We start from the raw sequence: 19,660 nt of genomic DNA, 5'->3' as shown, positions 1-19,660 counted from the left end.
TGAGTGCTGGCGGGGCCGTTCACCTAGAGAGGGAGCAGAGAGAAGAGAAGATGGGGCATCTGGGACTCCCAAAGAGAGAGAGACGGGTTGTTTCTGCCCACCAGTCAGGTAACAGGACCCGCTGTCAGAGAGGCAGGACACCTTCAGATCGTGCAGGCAACCTCAATGCAGTCTCTCATTTAGTCCACAAATATTTATTGAGGACTTGCTCTGTGCTGGGCACTCTCTTGACACCTCATTAGAATACCCATCAGAGGGACTTCCCTGGTGGTGCAGCAGTTAAGAATCCGCCTGCCAGTGCAAGGGACACGGGTTCGAGCCCTGATCCAGGAAGATCCCACATGCAGCAGAGCAACTAAGTCCATGCGCCACAGCAACTGAGCCCGCGCTCTAGAGCCCGAGACCCACAACTACTGAGCCTGCGTGCCATAACTACAAAAGCCCGTGCGCCTAGAGCCCGTGCTCTGCAACAAGAGAAACCACAGCAATGAGAAGCCCGCTCACCGCAACTAGAGAAGGCCCACACGCAGCAATGAAGACCCAATGCAGCCAAGAATAAATAAATTAATTAATTTTAAAAAAGAAAGAATACCCATCAGATAAACAAAGCGATAGAAATTCAAAGTTACCAGCAGAAAACCAAAAACTGGTGGACAAGAGAAATGGTGGTAAACGGAGAAAAGGTAGCCCTGGCTTCTGCTGAAGGAAGGCCTGCTTTACTTCTTGGCACAGATACCCCCTAACAAAAAGGGTAGGCACACTCTGATAACTCTGATACTTGCCCCACCATCTGTGCCCTGACTTAAGCCTGCACACCCCAAGACTGGGCAGCAGTCACTCCCTGCTTCCCTAGCAGAGCCCTACTCTTCTCACCTCAAGAACTCCCATCTCCATCTCAATCTTTCTAAATCTTAACTGAAAGCATACTTTCCAGAAAATGAGTAGTCAGGAAGGGGTGGTGGCAGGTGGATATACTGGCTGTGATGGAATGCTCTCTAGGAGGGGTAGTCTTTAAACTCAAAAGGCCAGTTAGAACTGGGGAAGATATTTTAAACATCTATGACAACATCTTAATGTCCTTAATATGTAAAGAGGACTCACAACTAATGAAGAAAAAGACAAACATCTCTTCCCTCCCAAACTGGGCAAATTAAAAAGCAATTCAGTAAGAAATAAATGTAAATAGGCAATAACATCGAAAGGTCACAAATACTATTTGAACCTAAGAAATTGTTAAAAATTTGCATGATAATGCTTTGTGTTAGCAGAATTATAAGAAAATAAGCCCTCAAGCTCAGCAATGGGAAGATAAAGTTGGTACAGACTGTCAGGATAGCAATTTGGGAAATGTGGCAAAGCCTTAAGTATGTCTATAACCTCTGACACAGCAACGCCACTTCCAGTATTTACCAAAAGGAAATAGTTAAATAAGTGGGCAAAGATTTGGTCACCAGGATATTTCTCATAGTGACAGTATAATTTAAGCTTTGGATATAAATATTAAAAAATTGATACAACCTAAATATTCCTTAATAGGGGGTTGATTAACTGAATTATGGTGCATCCATGTAATAAAATAAAACTTAGAAGGTGTGCAGAAGAATATTTACTGATACAAAAATGCCCCTGGCTTCTTACTGAGTGAAAATGTAAATATGCAAACATCTGGAAAAAAGATATCTGGATGGGATTATCTCTAGGGAGGAAGGCAAGGGGTCTAGGGACTTCTGGTGGAGGGGTAGGACCGGTAAGGTTCAATTCCTTGACCTGAGTGACAGACATGGGTGTTCCCTTCATAATTTATCCATTAAAGCAGGGTTCCTCAACCTTGGCCGTATTAGCTTCTGGGGATGGATAAGTCATTGTTGCGGGTGTCATGGAGCTGTCTTGTGCACTGTAGGATGTTTAGCAGCATCCCTGGCCTCTACCCACAGTAGATGCCAATAGTACCTCATCCTCCCACCCAGTGGTGACAACCCAAAAGGTCTCCAGACATTGCCAAATGTCCCCTGAGGAACAAAATTGCCAACTGAGAACAACTGCATTAAAGCGTACATTTATATATTATGTACTTACTTAGGTGTTAAATTTCACACTAAAATTGCTTTAAAAAAAAAAAGAGAAAAAAGAATCTTGGAGGAAATACGTCAAATTGTTGACAAGTTAATTTGAAGTATAAGGATAGGGGGCTACTTTTTACTTTTGTCTCATCCTTTTTTACATTGAGTACATGTTACGTTCACCTAAAGAAAACAGGCTATTTTCCATGCTTTAAAGTAATTTTTTTTTTTTTTTTTTTTTTTTGCGGTTCGCGGGCCGGCCTCTCCCGTTGCGGAGCACAGACTCCGGACACGCAGGCTCAGCGGCCATGGCTCACGGGCCCAGCCGCTCCGCCGCGGCACGTGGGATCCTCCCGGACCGGGGCACGAACCTGCGTCCCCTGCACCGGCAGGCGGACTCTCAACCACTGCGCCACCAGGGAAGCCCTAAAGTAACTTTTAATATTCAAAAAGCTAGATTCAGAGAGTCCGGTGTCCTTGCAGCTCACCTTCCCTATACAGGTAAGTCACGTGGGCCCACCTACAGATGGTTCTATAAGATTCCCCAGGAGATAGATGAGAGGGGAGGGGGGAAGGGAGAGAGAGCGACTGGAGAGACACGGGGAGGAAGAGAGGACTGATGGGAGGAGGGAAAGGGAAGGGGCAGTAATGACTCGGGTTCTGACTGGTGAGCCTGGAGGAAGCAGGGTAGAAAGTCACTAAGTGGGGGCACAGGAGAGCCAAACTTCAAGGAAATAAGATGTTTGCGCTCCAAGGGAACAGGGATCTGGTTTTGTTCTTGGATGCATCCCCAGCCCCTCGAACAGCATCCAGCATGTAGTAGGTGCTCAATAAATATTTGTTCAATGAACTAAATGCATGAATGAAGGGATGTAAATCATGACATTAGAGGGTGGGAAATGGGCAGGGCAGAAAAGTACAGCTCATTAAATGCTATAGGAAATGAAGCTGCTCATTCACGCAGATGGTCAGTCAAAAATCTCCACCATGGCCCAGGTACACATGGTAGGTAGTCATGCTAACTAATTAATTAATACAAGAACAAAGGGATGATAAGTATTCATTAAAAGCCTCTATCCTAAAGCCCTGAGAGAGGGAACACATAAAAGGGCCGTCAGAGTCCAGCCTCCCAGAGCTCATAGTCTATTTTGGGAGGCAGGTCCTGAAATTACATCTGAGCCTGGAATGCCCGGAACAACTGTGAGACAAGTGGGCCTGGCCAGGCCCAAGCTCCTCGGGCTCCGCTCCGAGTGGGAGCCCAGCACACAGTGCGGAGACTTCTCTGCAAGCAGTCCAGTCCCCTCTGTGCCATGATGTGTTCCAACAAGGCTTCTCACCCCTGACTGCGCTTCCTGTACATTTGGAGATTTTTTTAGAAACACCTATATCTGGGCCCCTCCCCCCAGAAGTTTCGCTTCAAGAGAGGAGGGACAGGGAGTTTGGCAGTGTTTTTTCTGAAAGCTCCCCACGCAATTCTGATGTGCAGCCGGGGTTGAGTACCCCAAGCTAGATGATCTGTAAATTCTGGGTCTGATTCTAACAGCCCCTTTCCCTAAGCATCAACTCGGCCCCAAAGTCCAGCATGAATACCCCTGTGGGGTGGGGGAGGTCACATTAATTTCACCTTCCACCACATCTCACATCAATTTCTCTCAAGATGTGGTTCCAAAATGGCCTGCATCAGGTATGGAAATGCCAATTCTTAGGTCACTTAAACCTGCTGCATCAGAGCCCCTATGGATAGGACCCAGGAATCTTTCAAGCACAATCCCCAGAAGATTCTCAGCCACAGTAAAACATGAAAACCATTGCCCCAGACTGTTGAGACTCCCAGGCACATCTGGAAGATGGTGAGTAACTGGGCCAGAAAGGGCACACGCTAGAGAGTACCACCTGTTTGCTCTCAGCACCAGGCATCCTGATGAATAGGACAAGATGCTGCCCTCAAGGAGTCCTGCGATCCTAATTATGGAGCAAAGTACTGAGCACAGCCCGGCTGGGGCGAGTGCACTAGCAGACCTAACAAGGTGCTGTGCATCCAGAGAGGAGAGACTAATGATAGCCAGGGGAATCCTGGGTGCCTTCCTGGAGAAGGTGGCATTGTAGCTGGGCTTTGAAAGATAAATAGACTTTGAACAGCTGGAGATGGTACATTCCATTATATTTCAGTTTTGCTAGGCGCTTGTCAGTGCAAATAAATAGTAAGGCATTATAAAGGGAGGGGAATGCAGAGATGGGGAGAGGACAGCAGGTGCATGTGCTTGGGGTACCTGGGCTGGGGCAACAGCCAAGAGGGACCTCAATTGATTTGGACTCAAGGGCACTGCCCACTCCAAGCACTCCCTGCCATGACCAGGACACTTCCCCAGGTTTCCATTTCCTTGTCTGCAGAATGGGGAGATTAGTAGCTACCACAAAACCGTCAGAGAACCAGGGAAAGAGAGTGGTGAACAGATGAAAAAGAAGTCCAAAGCATCTAAGAGACCTAGGCTGATGAAGGGCCCTGGGCTCAGGGTCCTTGGGGAGCTTCTTTCCCAGCCAGTGTTGGCCCCATAATTTCCACACAAGAATGGCTTAAGCAGAATCTGAACCTAAGGGAGAACTAGGGACCTTGTCTGGATGCTGCATGTCATAGTAGGCACCCAGGAATATCACCAATTAATGAAAACAGAAGAGTTTTCTAAACTGTTTCGACTCACACTTTTCAAAAGAGGAATAAAATGTAAATGGTCACACATCAAAGAATAAAAGCTACAGTTAGTTCTCACTTTGCCAAACTGTGTCTTTCATCTACGGTTATCATCATTTTGGGATGCTTGGGGAGAAGATGGCGATCGTGGGTCAGAGCTAAAGAGCCCCCTTGGTGTTCCCACCTTTTTCTAACCTCCTGAAAACACCAGCCACTTGTCCCTCTCCGTTTGACCACCTTTTGCGCCGCACACGTTTTTTAATTCCACAAAACCACAGGATACACCTCGTGGTAAGAGGAAAACCCTCTCCCTTTCCTTAATTATCTTTCTTTGCAGAACCGGGGTCCTGACTCACTGCCATTGTTCCTTCTCTTAATTTTGACAGATCCTTCCTCTTCCCTTTCCCCTCCTGAGATACCTCCTCCCGTGGGAATGTCTGCCTTGAGGCGGGAGTTAAGGGTGCCTGGTGAGAAGGGGGCGGGGTTTGAGTCCTTTGGGGTGTTTGCCCCAAACTGAGAGACCCTCTCTGGTCTAAGTACCACAGGCAGGTGTTTAGGCTCTTTGCATTTAAAAAACTTCCTTGAACTCTCAAAATTTTTTGTATCAAGGCTACATCCGCTCTATTCTATCCCTTTTCCTCCCAACTGAGACACGGCCTATTCAATATGGCCAGTGCTGAAGAAAGACGGACGAATGAATGAATGAAATCAAGACACAACTTTCACGGTCTCCACACCCAGTTTTTAAGCGATCCTATTCCTCTCTCTTCCGCACCCATCCTCCAACCCCGCCCTCACCACTGCCCGCTAAGGGCTCGCACGTTATTCCCTCTGGGCCTCGGTCTTAGAAAAGTGTTAACTGTCGACCTGTTACGGCACTTCCGGTTTTCCAAAATTTCTGAACACTGTGGCATTTATCGTGCTCGGTTGCATCCTCCTCGTCCCCTCGGCAGAAGATAGGACCGAAATTTCTCTGAGATTTCTGTCCTTGCTGACGGGGAAGAAACTATGGCTTGGACTACAGTTAGCGCCGGACCCGGGGCGGCAGACCCGGCGGTGCGCGCGCAGAGTCGGTGGCGCGGGCGCACGGGCGCCACGGCCACGGGGCTCTCACCTCGGAAAGTCAGGCTGGCGACCGGGTCGCTGCGCCGGTCCTTCTTCACACTGGGGAGGTTGCTGGCCCTCACCAGCTGGCAGCTCAGCATGGTTCGGCCGGCCCCCACAGAGCAAGCGCTCGGCTCCGAGGCAGCCGCACCAGAGGGGAGCGAGCTGTCGCCTCCGCGGGAGAAGTCCCGGCGCCTGCGAGAGGCCGCGGCGAGGACACCGGACACCCACTGGGTGGACCCTCCCCTCCGGCCAGGGTCCGGATCCGCCCTGCCCGCGGAGGGCGGGGCGGGCCAGGGGTCAGCCTGGCGCCGGCGGGGGGCGCTGGTCCCCTCCGCGGGTCCCCGCCCCCGCCAGGAATGGAAGCGCAGCTGACGCGGGGCGCACGGCTCGGCTACGCAGCTGGGAAGCGTCGCCCGCCCGCCTGCTAGCGGGAGCCCGCACCGTCCCGGTTACCCGCCCGGCCAGCGCGCCCGGGCCCCGAGCGCACCAAGGCCGACCTCGTTTCCACTGCTCTCCTGCCCGAAGCGCCCAGGGGAAACTGGGTGCGAAGGCGGGAGGTGGGGGAAACCCGGCTTCAGAGACCAGAGTGTGCCCGCGGGAAACTGCAAGCGCTGCGAGCGCTAGAGGAGGAGAGGGCCGAGCGGCCAAACGCACCCTGCGCCCTGAGCCCCTGGCGCCCACGCCGCTCGCCTCGGCCCACCTTCCCCCTCGACCGCCCTCGGTGCCCCGGAGGTCCGAGAGACTCCGACGCTCGAACTCTCGCGAAGGGCCTCTGAGCCTTCTCCAGAGCAGTCTGGGGTCACCCGCCTCCGGAGGCGAAGGTCTGCATCCTGCCCACTCGGTACCCTGCCACATCCCCAGCAGCAATCTCTAGGTCCCCTCGCCCTCACCATGAGGGGAATTGCCTAGAGCGTGAGCCTCGAGTGGTGACAGCCTTTGGCGTGCGTTCCTGTGTTACGTCTGGTTCCTTTCCAGCTGATGAACTTCTTGGCCACAGGTGGCTTCTCACCTCCATACCCCTACATTGCAGCACCGAGCACCCGACAGGCACTGTCCCTCCTCCCACCTCCCAGGTCCTCACTAGCTTCCTCACTCAGCCTCAATTCAGTGACTAGTTACCGTCATTCTGCTGCACAAGATCACAGCTCTCTTTCTCTCCGCTTGTTTTGAAGATCCAGCATTTTCAGGTGGCTAAACAGCAACGTGGTGAAATCCAGCCCTGCCTACTCCACCCCAGCCCGCTAAGCACTAAAGGTGTTGGAGAATAACACAGCTAGCCTGCTGGTCTCACCTGTTATTTCCCACCCCTGACTCTGGTGGATCCTGAGTGCTGATAGGGAACTACTACATCTCCACAGCCTCTTCAATCTCCCTCTCTCCTAGACAACTATTTCATACTTTTCTCTCCCCAAACCTACAACACCCCATCACCATCCTCGCTCTCAGTTTGCTTTTTATATGCAAAGTAGAGAACTTCCTCAGGCTCCCCGCCTCCTAACTCCCGTCAGCTTCTGCGCCCAAATCTTTTGCTCTTTCTCCTGCTGTTATAAACGAATCATTCGTACTCCTAAGCCCCGCTGGGCACTTGGGCACTAGATCCTACCTCCCTCACCCACTCCATGACAAGTCTGAAGCTATCCTCTCCCCAACCTTTAGAGGCTGCACCTTCTCTAGCTGGCTTGCGCCCTCTTCCTCCTGACTCTACCATTCTCCCTGGGTGACCCCACTAACCCTCATGATGAGCTGGACATTTACTTCCTCTCCAACATCCAAACTTCCTCTCTCTCAGCAGGACCCGACTATTCGGGTACTACCCCCAGCCCTAGCTCCAGATCCTGACCTATCTGAGACCATCTCCTGGCAATAGCTATTGGTCCAGCGATGGCATATGTCCCGAGTTGTTCTCCTGGAGGGATAACTTATCCTCCGTGAATGGACAAGCCCAACTACCTCTCCTGCTTCGTGAGAATAAGGAAGCATGTAGATCAAATTGCCGGCCAGCTCTAAGATGTAGCAGACACCAAGGACGGCAGACCAGAGAGAAAAATGGAGTCAGCCTGGGTCCAGGGTGACTGTGGAGCTGTCCACTGTATATGCCCAGAGTCCACCAGGTCTCTGGATCATACTGTGGCGTGGTACTAACAGGGCTTCCTCCCAAGAGGACTTGTATCGGGAATAAAAACCACTTTAAGGGCTTCCCCGGCGGCGCAGTGGTTGAGAGTCCACCTGCTGATGCAGGGGACACGGGTTTGTGCCCCGGTCCGGGAAGATCCCACATGCCGCGGAGCGGCTGGGCCTGTGAGCCATGGCCTCTGAGCCTGCGCATCTGGAGCCTGTGCTCTGCAACGGGAGAGGCCACAACAGTGAGAGGCCCGCGTACCTCAAAAAAAAAAAAAATCACTTTAAGACTGTTTATTATTAGTCTTTTTGAGGTAGGATTTCACTTACTTGCAGCCTAAGTCATCCTTACTGACTTTGGTACCATCTATGTGCCCACAGCATCCAAATACCTCCACCAAGGCATTTCCACCACCACCCTCTCCTGCCTGGGCTGCCTCTTAGCTGGTCACCTCTGGTCCATTATCCACACAGGAGCCAAGTGATCTTAAATATAATCATGTCTTTCCCCTCGTAAAATCCCTCCAAGGCCTGCCATGCTCTTGGAATAAAGCCCGGCTCCCTTTCCTCTGCATACAAGGTAAGACCCCTCAGCCCCTCACTCTTCAGCTCCAGGTCCAGTGGCTTCTCGGTTTCTGGAACATGCTGAGCTCCCTGCAAACTCCCTCCAAGCATTGCTGTCACCTCCACCTGCACCTGCCTTCCCCCCTCTCTTAAAGGGCCACCCCCACTCACTCTTCAGGCCTCATCACTTCCGTGGGAAGCCTCTGACCTCCTGGTCTAGGCTGGGTCCTCTGGCAAACAACTGCACAGCAGCTCTTTTCCTTCTTAGCGCTTGTCCCAACTGGAAGCAGTAACTATTTGTTTAAGTGCTGGTTTGATGTCTAGCTAGATGGTGGAGTTGGTCGATGAGGGGAGAGCCCCAGTCTGTCTCAGGCAGCCAGGTGTTCCCGGTGGATAGGAAGGGCTGGCCTGGGGTTTGTGTGATGGACATTGTACTTGGCTCCCCAGTGTCCCTTCCACCCCGTGATGTGAAGTGTGCTGTTCTCAAAGAGGGTAGTACTGCCCCCTAGGGGGAATTTTGGATCTGATGATCGAGGATAGTTTTTACCAACACAATAATTCCTGACTTTGCTGCCTTCCCCAGCACACCACACCCTGCCCCCTAGCCCTGCTCTAATCGGTCAGAGGTGGCACAGGAAATCTGTAGGGGCACATCTAATATTTCCAGAGGAATATTCCAAGGGACTTTTGCAAACACTTGGCTTATGTCCAAGGAACAGGGTCTCCACACACCTGCTCAGTACACTAGAAAAGCAGCAGCTGGTGGCCTGAGCCCTGGACACTTCCTGAGGCCTCTTTTCCCAGCCCAACTTCCAACTTCCCAGCCTGGCTGCCCTTCACTTCTCCCTGATAGGATGGCTGACTCTTCCCTTGGAGATGTCATCCTGGGGCCTGGTGCTCAAGGGGGCTTCCTCCCAAGGGGACTTGCAACAGGAATGCAGCTCTTGCGGACAGTGTGCTGAGACCTCAATTTGTCCGCCTCAAAGATGTTCTTCCGGGGCTTCCCAGGTGGGACAGTGGTTGCGAGTCCGCCTGCCGATGTAGGGGACACGGGTTCGTGCCCCAGTCCAGGAAGATCTCACATGCCGCGGAGCGGCTAGGCCCATGAGCCATGGCCGCTGAGCCTGCGTGTCCGGAGCCTGTGCTCCGCAACGGGAGAGGCCGCAACAGTGAGAGGCCCACGTACCGCAAAAAAAAAAAAAAAAAAAAAAAAAGATGTTCTCCCCTCCTGCCATAGAAATGTTCCAAGGAGATTGACCTGGAAGCATGGTCACCCACATAAATAGACTACATTTCCCAGAACTCCCTCAGAGCTAGATGTGGCCAGGAAACCAGGTGATGACCGATGCGATATGAGCAGAAGGGCTATGTGTGTCCTGCCCAGGCTGCAGTGAAAACATTTCCCAAATCATCATATCCAAAATTCCCCCAAGGGGACAGTGCTATCCTCTTTGAGAACCACTGGCTTAGTCTTATCATGGTGTGGAAGGGACACTGGAGAGCCAAGTACGATATCCAGCACACCAACCATGTTGTCAAAGGGACCACGGGGGGTAGCAGAGAAACAAGACAGAAAGGATCCGGGGCCTGGACAGCCCTGTGGGTCAGAACTTTACCAGCCTGGGCTGCCTACACATCAACCATTATGTGAGTGAGAGAGACCATCGTGCCCCCCACCATCAGTTAGGGCTCGCTAACCAACAGCCAGGTCTGCATCCTACCTAAGGCCCCAGGTAAGGGCAGCTCCTCGGCATCCCGGAAAACTCCAGCCCCACTGCAAAGGTGACAAGGCCAGCTTAGGAGCCACTGTTGGGTAGCAAGTGGGTAAGGGCGGTCTCGGGTGTCCTCGGCCTGCAGAGGCTTGAAGCAGGATTTCTCCCGGCCAGAGATCGAAGTCAGGCCGCGGCAGCGAGAGCGCCGAATCCTGGCCACTAGACCAGTGGCCAGTGACAAGAAAATGAATTTCCACGAAGAAACAGAAAGTAGTGAAACAAGAAAAGTGTTTATTAGGAGGAAAAAGAGTACGTGTGGGTAGACACACGGGCGGGCTCAGAGAGAGAGTCGCGCCGTTGTGGTAGTTTGAATGACTTTTATGGGGCATTTCTTCTGGGTTTCCTTTGGCCAGTCATCTTGCTTTGCTGGTTCTGAGTCCATATTTGGTATATCTCAGCGTCCTCCTCTCTGTGTGCGCGCCTCTCTTAGCCAAGATGGATTCTAGAGAATAGGCCTATGTTGACATCACTTACTATGGGCTGGCGCCCCCTCCCTTTTTGACCTCCAAGGAGCTTTTCTGTGTTTGTGTGGTTGGGAAGGTCTCCTTGACTTCTGAGAATGAGGAATATGTGGTCTTTTATCCCTTATCTGGGCAGGGCTTAGCTTCTCCTCCCTCCTGCAGTTTTGGAGTATCTGTCCACAGGGGACAAACTCCAGCTGCTTAGCCTGGGGCTCATCTATCTCCTGCCTCAAGGGGACCTGCTTTGAAGCTGAATTTGCATAGCAAGCCCAGTTTTTACTTACAATTTCATGTTAAGCGCAACAGACATTTCAGAGCTAAAAGAGGTAAGGGGGGGAGGGGACTAAAGCTCTCCCCTGTTACCCCATCGGTGTAGTCATGGATAGGTGCTGACTGATTATCTCAAGTGAGAGGAGACTGGCTGCCCGTTCCCTGGAGAGTCCAAGAACCAAGGTCTCCCAGATTAAACAAAACACCATGAGATGCTGCCACTGGTGTCCCCTGGGACACATCCAGCACATAGACCTGCTGTCTTTGATCAACACAATGTTTTATAACAAAATTGTACTTTAAACATAAGGAGATCTGGATTTATAGCATCCCTTGAAAAATCAGAGAAGCTGGCACACGATCCCTACTTTTCTGCCTAACACTGACTCTCTGGCACCTGCAGCCGGGAGCATGCATCTCGGCTGGCCCTACTCGTTACCACTCACCCAATATGCCCGCGCTTCTCCCTCTGGCCTTAGTTACGCCACCTGCCATGCTCCCATGGGCATGTGGGTCTGTGATCCTCTTCTGTCACCTAGATGCGGTCCTTCCTCCCTGCCAGTCAAGGAGGAGATACTTCAAGGAGAGCTCCTTCTTGCTCTTGGAGTTGGCCTCCTCTGGCTCAGTTCTCCTAATGTCTGGGGCCTTGTTTTTTCCCCAAGGCCTGACATGGGGTTTCCAGGAAGCAAATAAACCTTGCCCTCTGCTTCCAATAACACCAACCTGGAGATGAACACACTGCATGTGAGCTTACAGGATTCCTCAGGGCACATTTGCCAAAGTCCAAAACCTTACAGGAGTAAGGATGGTCCAATGCCTCCTTCTGCCCTCCCCGCTCACATTCATTGAAGAATTCGTGTCCCAAGGAAATCCCAATCCGACCAGCTGGGATTAGAGAGGCAGTCACATGTCTGCCTGGGGTGTCGGGGTGTAGACTGCACATACAGCAGTGATTCTGGTTATGGCCATGGTCATGTGACCGACTGCCTGGGAAGAACTCTCCCATAGCAGGAACAATCAGATGGCCCTGCGTCCATCCCAGTGCACCCTTTTCTAGCCATGTGTCCCAGGACGTGAGATTTGACCTTTCAGAGTCTGTTTCCACTTCTGTGAAATGGAGAGAATGCTACTTCACAGAGCTGTTAGGAGGATTACCGCAAGCACTAAAGTTTCCAGGCCAGTGCCTACCTGGTACACAGTAGGTGCACAATAGACGTTAGTGCTCTTCTTGCTAACATTTCAGCCTAATGAACCAATCTGGAAAGAGACCAGCATGCAGGAAGTAAAGAAAGAAATAGGGGTGGGATAGGGAGGGTGGGAGGGAGGGAGACGCAAGAGGGAAGAGATATGGGAACCTATGTATATGTATAACTGATTCACTTTGTTATAAAGCAGAAACTAACACACCATTGTAAAGCAATTATACTCCAATAAAGATGTAAAAAAAAAGAAAAGAAAAGAAAGAAACAGATTTTGGCCTGGGGAGAGGGACTGAGAAGGTCTGTGGGCTCAGGGAGTCACTTTTCCAAGAAAGATCTAGCCCGATGGTGAGGGTCACAGCCAGCCGGCAGGCAAGTGGACATATGTCTTGGCCTCAGAAGGGACTGCTCCGGGGGGTGCGGGGGGAGCAGCCAGAGGAGACAGGACCAGGGTCCCTTGGGGCCGAGGGGATGGCCACTCACTTCTCAGCACATTGTGCCCAGTCTGGTAGGACAGTAGATGAACCAACAGAGCTGGTGATAGGCCGGACCAGGCCAAAAGGATAGTGAAAGGCCTTTTGGATGTGTGCAGTGATTTCTCAGTACATGTACAATACATGTTAACCATAATAATAGTTATAATAAATATATATATAAACATATATAATAATAGTAAAATAGTTAACATGTATTTAAGTGCCAGGCACTATTCAAAGTGTATTATGTGGATTAACACATAAACTCTTCAGAATCATCCCTCCAGAGCAGGTACTATTATTATCAACACTTTATAGATGAGGAAACTGAGACACAGAGAGGTTAAGTAACTTGTCCAAAGACACACAGCTGGAAAATGACAGTGCTGGGATTCCAAATCCAAGGTCCCAGGCAGTCTGGGTCCACAGCCAACACTCTCAGCTACCGTCCTTTCATTCTTGTTCCGTGCTCTCATCCCACTGGAATGTGACCAAGGCTGCCAGCTATCTGCACCCCTGAGCCCCTCCACCCCACTGGATTGGCTAAGCTTGGGGCCTATGCTTACAGTACCCCTTTTCCAGAGGCCCCCAAGTGCCTGCCACACCCACTGCAGGCTGCCCACCTCAGTGCTACATGATGCATGCCCCTAGCCATAGCTTATCAGTCCCTGAACAGCCATCACAGGCCTAGCAGAGGCCTTGAGATGGCCTAGCACAAGAGTACTGCCCAGAGGGCCAACAGGTGACTGGTCCTATGAGATGCAGAGAGGGTGATGCAGAGGGGCAGAGACCCCTCTGAAATGAGAAAGCATCCTCCAGACCAGAGAGTGAGAGTGGGGATGTCAGGGCCCGAGGGCGAACGAGAGCGGGTGGCAGCAGGGACAATGTGTGAGATAAGGCAGGGTGTGAGGGGGCCACAGTGCAGACTGAGACTGGTCTCTGGGGTGTGAGCCAGACCTGGGTCCTGCCCCTCCACCTTTTACTGCTTGTCTCTTATAAATCAGAGCTAAGACCAGAGGGAAATGGTAGAGCAGTTAAAGACGGGTTCTGGAGCCAGAGTGTGTGGGCCTGAATCCTGATTCCACTAATTACTAGTGTATGACTTAACCTCTTCTTGGTGTAGAATGGGGGTGATCATGGTCGCCACCCTATGTGGTTGATAGGAGGAGTAAGCGTCTATATATAAGGGCCTGGTACAAATTACAACTTGAACACGATAGAACTCATAGTAAGTGAGCTCTATTTAGAACAGCGCTTACACCTAGTAAGCACAGTATCAGTTAAATATATCTCACGGGACCGTTGTGGGGTTTTGAAGACACGGCACCGGAGAATGGTACATTGTGCTTAATGAATGACCATCCTCTCTGCGTGCGATGAATATACTTTTCAAAATTGGAATCCTGCATCTCCGGGTCATTCGTCATACGCTGCCCTCCCTGCAGCCTTGCACTCCCCCCGACTCTGACTCAGCCCATGCTGGGTACCCCACGCACAGCCCTCCCCTGTTCTGGCTCAGGCCCAGGGCGCCTCATGTGTGGGCAGTGCGCGGTATGCTTTCCAAAGCACTTTCTTATTCATGAGCATGGACGCTGAGAACAACAGAGGGCGTGATGATGGGGGTGGGAGGGGTGCTTTGGCCACTGTGTGACCTCGGCCGGGCCCCTGCGCTTCTCTGGGCCTATCTGCTCATCTGTAAAAGGGGATGATATCCCTGCCCGCTGGCCTTACAAAGCTACCGTGAGCAGGAAATGAATTTATGCGTGCGCGGAGGCACCTGTGAAATTATGAGATATTACAAATAGGTAACCAAAGGAGGAGGTCTATGGGCCCTAAAACCAGAAGGTCTGGGAAAGCCAGGTCCAGGCCAGCTGGTGCGGGAAGCCTTCCCAGAAGGGTGTTCTGCTCTGAGGAGTGTGTCCCTGAGACACAGCCTTCTGCATAATCATTCACCAACCTGGCCCTGGTCGGGATAAGGAGGGTGAGCAGGCCTGAATGCCGCAGGGAGGCCAAATTTGGACATGAGTGAAGAGCTTGGCCAACACGCAGGAGGTGGACTGTGGCCAGGGGTGGGGGAGGGAGGGCCTGCGCTCCGCATGACTGCTTGGCAGTGACTGTGATGGCTGGGAACGGGGGCGATCCAGAAGGCCCCCTGCGAAGGCTGGGGACCCTCCCAGTCAGCACAGTGTACCTCATTCATCGCCAGGGAAGGGGGAGCCCACCCAGAGGAGCCAGGCTGCAGGCAAAGGGGAGGACTGCAGACTGACAGCAAGCAGACAGACAAATGGGGGGAAGGGCTCAGTCAGGGCGAGGATGCAGGATGGGGCAATTGCTCCATGACGACAGGAGAGGAGCCGCACCAATAGGATATCCTCTAGGTAAAGCACTTCTGGGGTGAGAAAGTGCTTCCCCTTTCATTATTCATTCTTTCCTTTCTCTTACTAGGGTTCTGAGCTTGGTCTGGGAAGGGGCGCCATGAAAGCTGAGTCAAGTGTGTTGTCCTGCCGGGAGGTGTTGGGAGCTGGGGGTGTGGTCAGAGAAGGTGGGGGAAAATCTGGTTCAGGCTGAGTGGACGCCAGAGGAGACAAGACCCCTGAGAATAGAGGCAGGGGCTCCAAGGTGACCCTTCTTGCATTTCATGTGTGCACTGGACAGCTCCAGAGGGTGCTCAGCCCTCAGGGGGCCCTGTGCCAGGCGAGGGGTGCTGGGGCGGGAGTGGCTGCTTAAAGCACAGGGTGCCTGTTTTCCCTCTGGCAGCAATGTATCCTTCCTCCCCTCAGCCAGGGGGCTATTTACAGAGTGAATGGTGCTCCCTGGAGGTCTGCAGCTCTGCAGCTCTCAGCCCAGGGCCCTCAGCCAGGCTGCTAGTCCAGGCCATGCAGATGAACCACTGGCCTGGCCTGCCCAGAGCCAAGGTTTCAGAGGAAGCGTGGAGGCCCCCGATTGGTGCCCTCGTTCTCCTCCTGGAAACACCTTGATAAAGCTCATTTCTGAAGGCAACTGTGGGAAACTGGTCAGAACAGGTCAAAGCAACGCGTTAGGAAAAGAGCACAGCTGGAGTGTCACCTCCCACTCCTTCTACCCCCTTTGGGGCACACTTCTTTCCAGGCCAAGGGCCCATTCAGCGACTCCTCCTCGAGAAACCCAAAATCTAACACCCAGGAATGTGTGTGTGTGTGTGTGTGTGTGTGTGTGTGTGTGTGTGTGTGTGTGTACACGTTGCTATGGACACATGCCTGCGTTCTGTGAGTTTCTACTCCTTGGAACTTGCAGGTGTCACATGCACTTCAGGTGTGCGTGTGTCCGGGAACACATGGGCACAGGGGCGTCTGGGAACAGGTAGATCCAGGAGCTTGTGAAACTGAAAGGGAATGTCTGCTGGATGGCCAGGGACCAGCGATGCTATGATTGCCAGAGGCCTGGGATGTAGCCAGATCTCCGGGGTAGAAAGGGAATGACAGGTAACTAACAGAGGCTGAGCGTGAACCCACAGGGTGGGTGGGGAGGTGGGCTCCCACACTCCTGCCCTCTGGTCCTTCTCCCTCAGTATGGCTCCAAACCCACAGGCCCAGCTGTGTAGACCCCAGCTCTGGCTCCACCCAGAGGGGCTCCGCAGAGAAGCAGACAGGGCCCTGCCGTCACCTCCTGGAGTAGTCCGTTCATCACCATGAAAAGACCTTCCTGTGGGAGGTCTCAATCTGATAGGGGAGCAGGCTCCCCTGCTCAAGGTAGCTTCAATCTGATGATGGAGCTACCACCCCCAACATGCTAAATTTCCCGCATCCTGTACCCAAAGCAAGGGTAGGATCCCTGGACCGATGGGCGATGCCTCTGCCGCCAGTGGCCGCCTGCCTGCCGGCCCAGCCTGTAATAGAGAGCGAAGGCCGAGGAGAGCCGCCAGGCCCGGGCCGGGGCGCGGGGAGGGGGTGGGGGGCGGGGGGCGGGAAGAGGTGGATTACAAATAGTCCGGGCACCAGTCTTCCGGGGAGAGGCGGGGAGCCCTGCAGTAAAACGCTTTGCAGCACACAACCTGGAAAGGCCTCTTTTAAGAGATCCTGAGAGTGCGAGGAAAGATGCTGGCCCCGTCTTCCAGGCCCCTCTTAGCCCCAACCTGGGCTCAGCTTCCAGGCCGCTCAGCCACCTCTCCCTCTTGCCTCAATTTCCCTCTGAGTCGCCTCTCTCCGAGGGTGTGTGTTTTTGCAACACTCAAAGTCAATCTGGTCTGGGCGAGGAGTCTGGCCTCTCACGTCCCAGTGCTCTCCGGGATGGAGAGCCGCGGCGTCTCCTCTCCGACCCCATCCTCCCCTCCCGGGAGGGATCGCGGGCCCCTCCTACCTGCAAACACCGCAGAGCAGTAGGCATCGCTGATGTCGGAGTCCGGGGTGTGGACGTTCTCGGCGTAGAGGATGAAGACCCTCAGCATGACTGGCGGGGAGTCAGGGCCCAGTGCGCCCAGGGCGCGGAGAGGGCTGGGGAAGGTCGGGGACGGTCGAGGCGCAGCTCGTGGGTTCCCTCACTGGAGAGAGCTGGCGGAGGGAGAACGGCTTGGATCACTGGCTCCCGGCTCAGAGCAGCGGCTCTTAAAGAGGAACAGGCCAGTCCCGGGCTGCTTCAGTGGGCTCCACTCGGTCCGCGCCCCGGCTGCGCTCAGCACGCTTGTCAGCGGGTGCTCCGAGGAGAACAGGGGCTTCTGCTCACCTTCCACCCCCGCCGCCCTACCCGGGTTCGGCTAAGCTGTAATTCAATGCTCCGGCCGCAGACTCTCCCAATGACACGGCATTTTGCACCTGGCGGTGGAACAGCGGACTGGGCGGCGGCCGCAAGGGCTGAGGGCTGGACCAGGGGTCCGGGCGCCCAGCGCAGTTCAGATCTCGCTCCTGCACGGGAGAAGGGCTTTGTCCCTCCCCTGACCTTCCACCTCCGGCAGTGTGCGCAACGCCAAGCCCGTCGCCTCCTCCGGCCGCGGGGATTCCAGCACTCCCCCTCGGAGCCAGCCGGCCGGGCCGCCCCGGGGACGCGCTGGGGAGCAGGCGCGGGGCCGGCGCTTTCGCGAGAGAAGACCAGAGCTGAGGAATTTCATTGACGGGCAGCGCCGGCTGCCTTAAAAACTTTGTACCGCTCTTCTCTGGTTATAAAAACAACACATGCCACTTTTAACACAAAATCATAAAAGAAAGAAATCACTGAGTCTGAAAAATACAGTATTAAAGTTTGTTTATTTACCAGCCCAGATTTTTTTCCTGTGAATTGCATGCATGTATGTACGTAAATTAGTCTTTATTGTACACCTGAGATCAGAGTGTCTGTGCAGTTCTGTGTCCTGCTTTTTCATGTACCATTTTCTTGCATCATTAAAAGTTCTTTATAAACAATTTTTTTCAACAGCTACCTAAATTTCTATCATATGAATGTCTTAAATTCTCAAAGCTTTCTCCCATTGCTGCACATTTAGGCTCTTCCCAGTTTCTTATCATCAGAGTAGTGAGAAATCATTTTTTATATAAAAACTGGGATATAAACCCATCTTGAGCCCCCCTCTGCTTGTTTCTCAGATGGGATTCCTAGCTTTGGAATTATAAGGGCACAGGACATGCCTTTTTTTTAGGGCCTAGTACCTGTTGCTAAACTGCTTTCCGGGAGCTGTGTGGACCCACTCCCAGCAGATGGGTGACTCACCTTCTAAAGTGGGCCACTTGGATGGGTGTGGGTGTGCTGTCAGCAAAACTTGTCAGCTGTCAGCAAAACTTCTCCCCCAGCAGCCCATGGGGGTAGCACACACTCCCAGCGCAGGAAGGGTCAGCTGCTGACAGGGGGCTCGCTTTGCCTTATATGAAGGTACCAGGAGGTAGCAACACTCCCCCAAAGGTCTGTGATTTTAAGATCAGAATAGCAGACACTGTGGTCACTTATAGTTCTCCGGCTGCAATCACGTGCCTCTTCTTTGCCTCTAGCACTATACGTGGTTGGGGGAAAAGTAAAATGAGGGGGCTTAAATTTAATCATTCATTTAACAGGTATGTATGGAGCCCTACAACATGCCAAGCACTGTCCTGGGTGACAGGGACACAACGGTGAACATAAGTGACATGGTCCCCGTTATGGGCTGAATTGTGTTCTCCCAAAATCTGTACATTGAAGCACTAACCCCAGTTAAGAAGGTCACTAAGTTAAAATGAGACTGTCAGAGTAGGCTCTAATCTAATACAACCTGACAGGTTCTTGTAAGAAGAGGAAATTTGGATACATGAAGAGACACTGGGGAAGCATGCACTCAGAGGAAAGACCACGCACGGACACCACAAGGAGGGGGCCGTCGGCAAGCCCAGGAGAGAGGTCTCAACAGAGACAAGACCTGCTGACTGACAGGTTGATCTTGGACTTCTAGCCTCCAGAACTGTGAGAAAACCAATTTCTGTCGTTTAAGTCACCCAGTTTGTGGTATTTTGTTACGGCAGCCTGAGAAAATTAATATAGTCCTTGACCTCACGGAGTTTCCACTTCAGTGGGGGAAACTGACGCTTATCGAGTAATCAAGCTAATCTTACACCATTACAATAAGTACAATAAAGGATAGAAAATGGTGGTGTGTGAGAGCAGATAGTAGGGAGCCCTCATCTCATCCCCGGACAGTGAGAGGTAATTTGAGATGAGATCTGAAGGCCAGTTAGGAGTTTACTGGGCAAGACTGAGGTTGGGGCAGAGGACAAGAGGCTTCTCAAGAGAAGGAAGGAAATGCTCTGGGTCACGGTCCTGGGAAGAGTCCAGGAAGAAAGAACATCCTGACTGGAGTGCAGATTAGGGGGAGGGAGTGTTGGAGGAGATGAAGCTGAAGAGAACCACACAGGGCCTGTGGGAAGCTGCCTAGGGCCCGCCAGGTCCAGAGGGATGACAGGATCTGGTTTACTTTTCAGCATCTCTGGCTGCTTTGGGGGGAATGGGGTGCA

The 19,660-nt window shown here is 52.6% G+C and overlaps 1 protein-coding gene across 24 annotated transcripts in view; it reads right to left on the bottom strand.

Moving 5' to 3' along the window:
* The window catches only part of DYSF (dysferlin), a 223,366-nt gene extending 205,785 nt beyond the window's left edge, over positions 1-17,581 (bottom strand). For 10 of the 24 annotated variants that reach the window (XM_032652800.1, XM_032652805.1, XM_032652802.1 and 7 more), the window contains exon 1: positions 5,864-6,062. In XM_032652800.1, the coding sequence (XP_032508691.1) occupies positions 5,864-5,954 (91 nt within the window). In that variant the 5' untranslated portion in view covers positions 5,955-6,062. Of the gene's footprint in view, positions 1-5,863; positions 6,063-17,051 lie in introns of those variants that run through there. The other 14 variants (XM_032652812.1, XM_032652808.1, XM_032652817.1 and 11 more) reach the window with 4 other exon arrangements.
* Positions 17,582-19,660: the final 2,079 nt, after the last annotated feature.

Source organism: Phocoena sinus, chromosome 13 (assembly GCF_008692025.1).
Source record: "Phocoena sinus isolate mPhoSin1 chromosome 13, mPhoSin1.pri, whole genome shotgun sequence".
In the NCBI taxonomy this organism is placed as follows: Eukaryota; Metazoa; Chordata; class Mammalia; order Artiodactyla; family Phocoenidae; genus Phocoena; species Phocoena sinus.
Note: the sequence above shows the minus strand (reverse complement) of the source record. Positions and strands in the feature narration are given on the sequence as shown.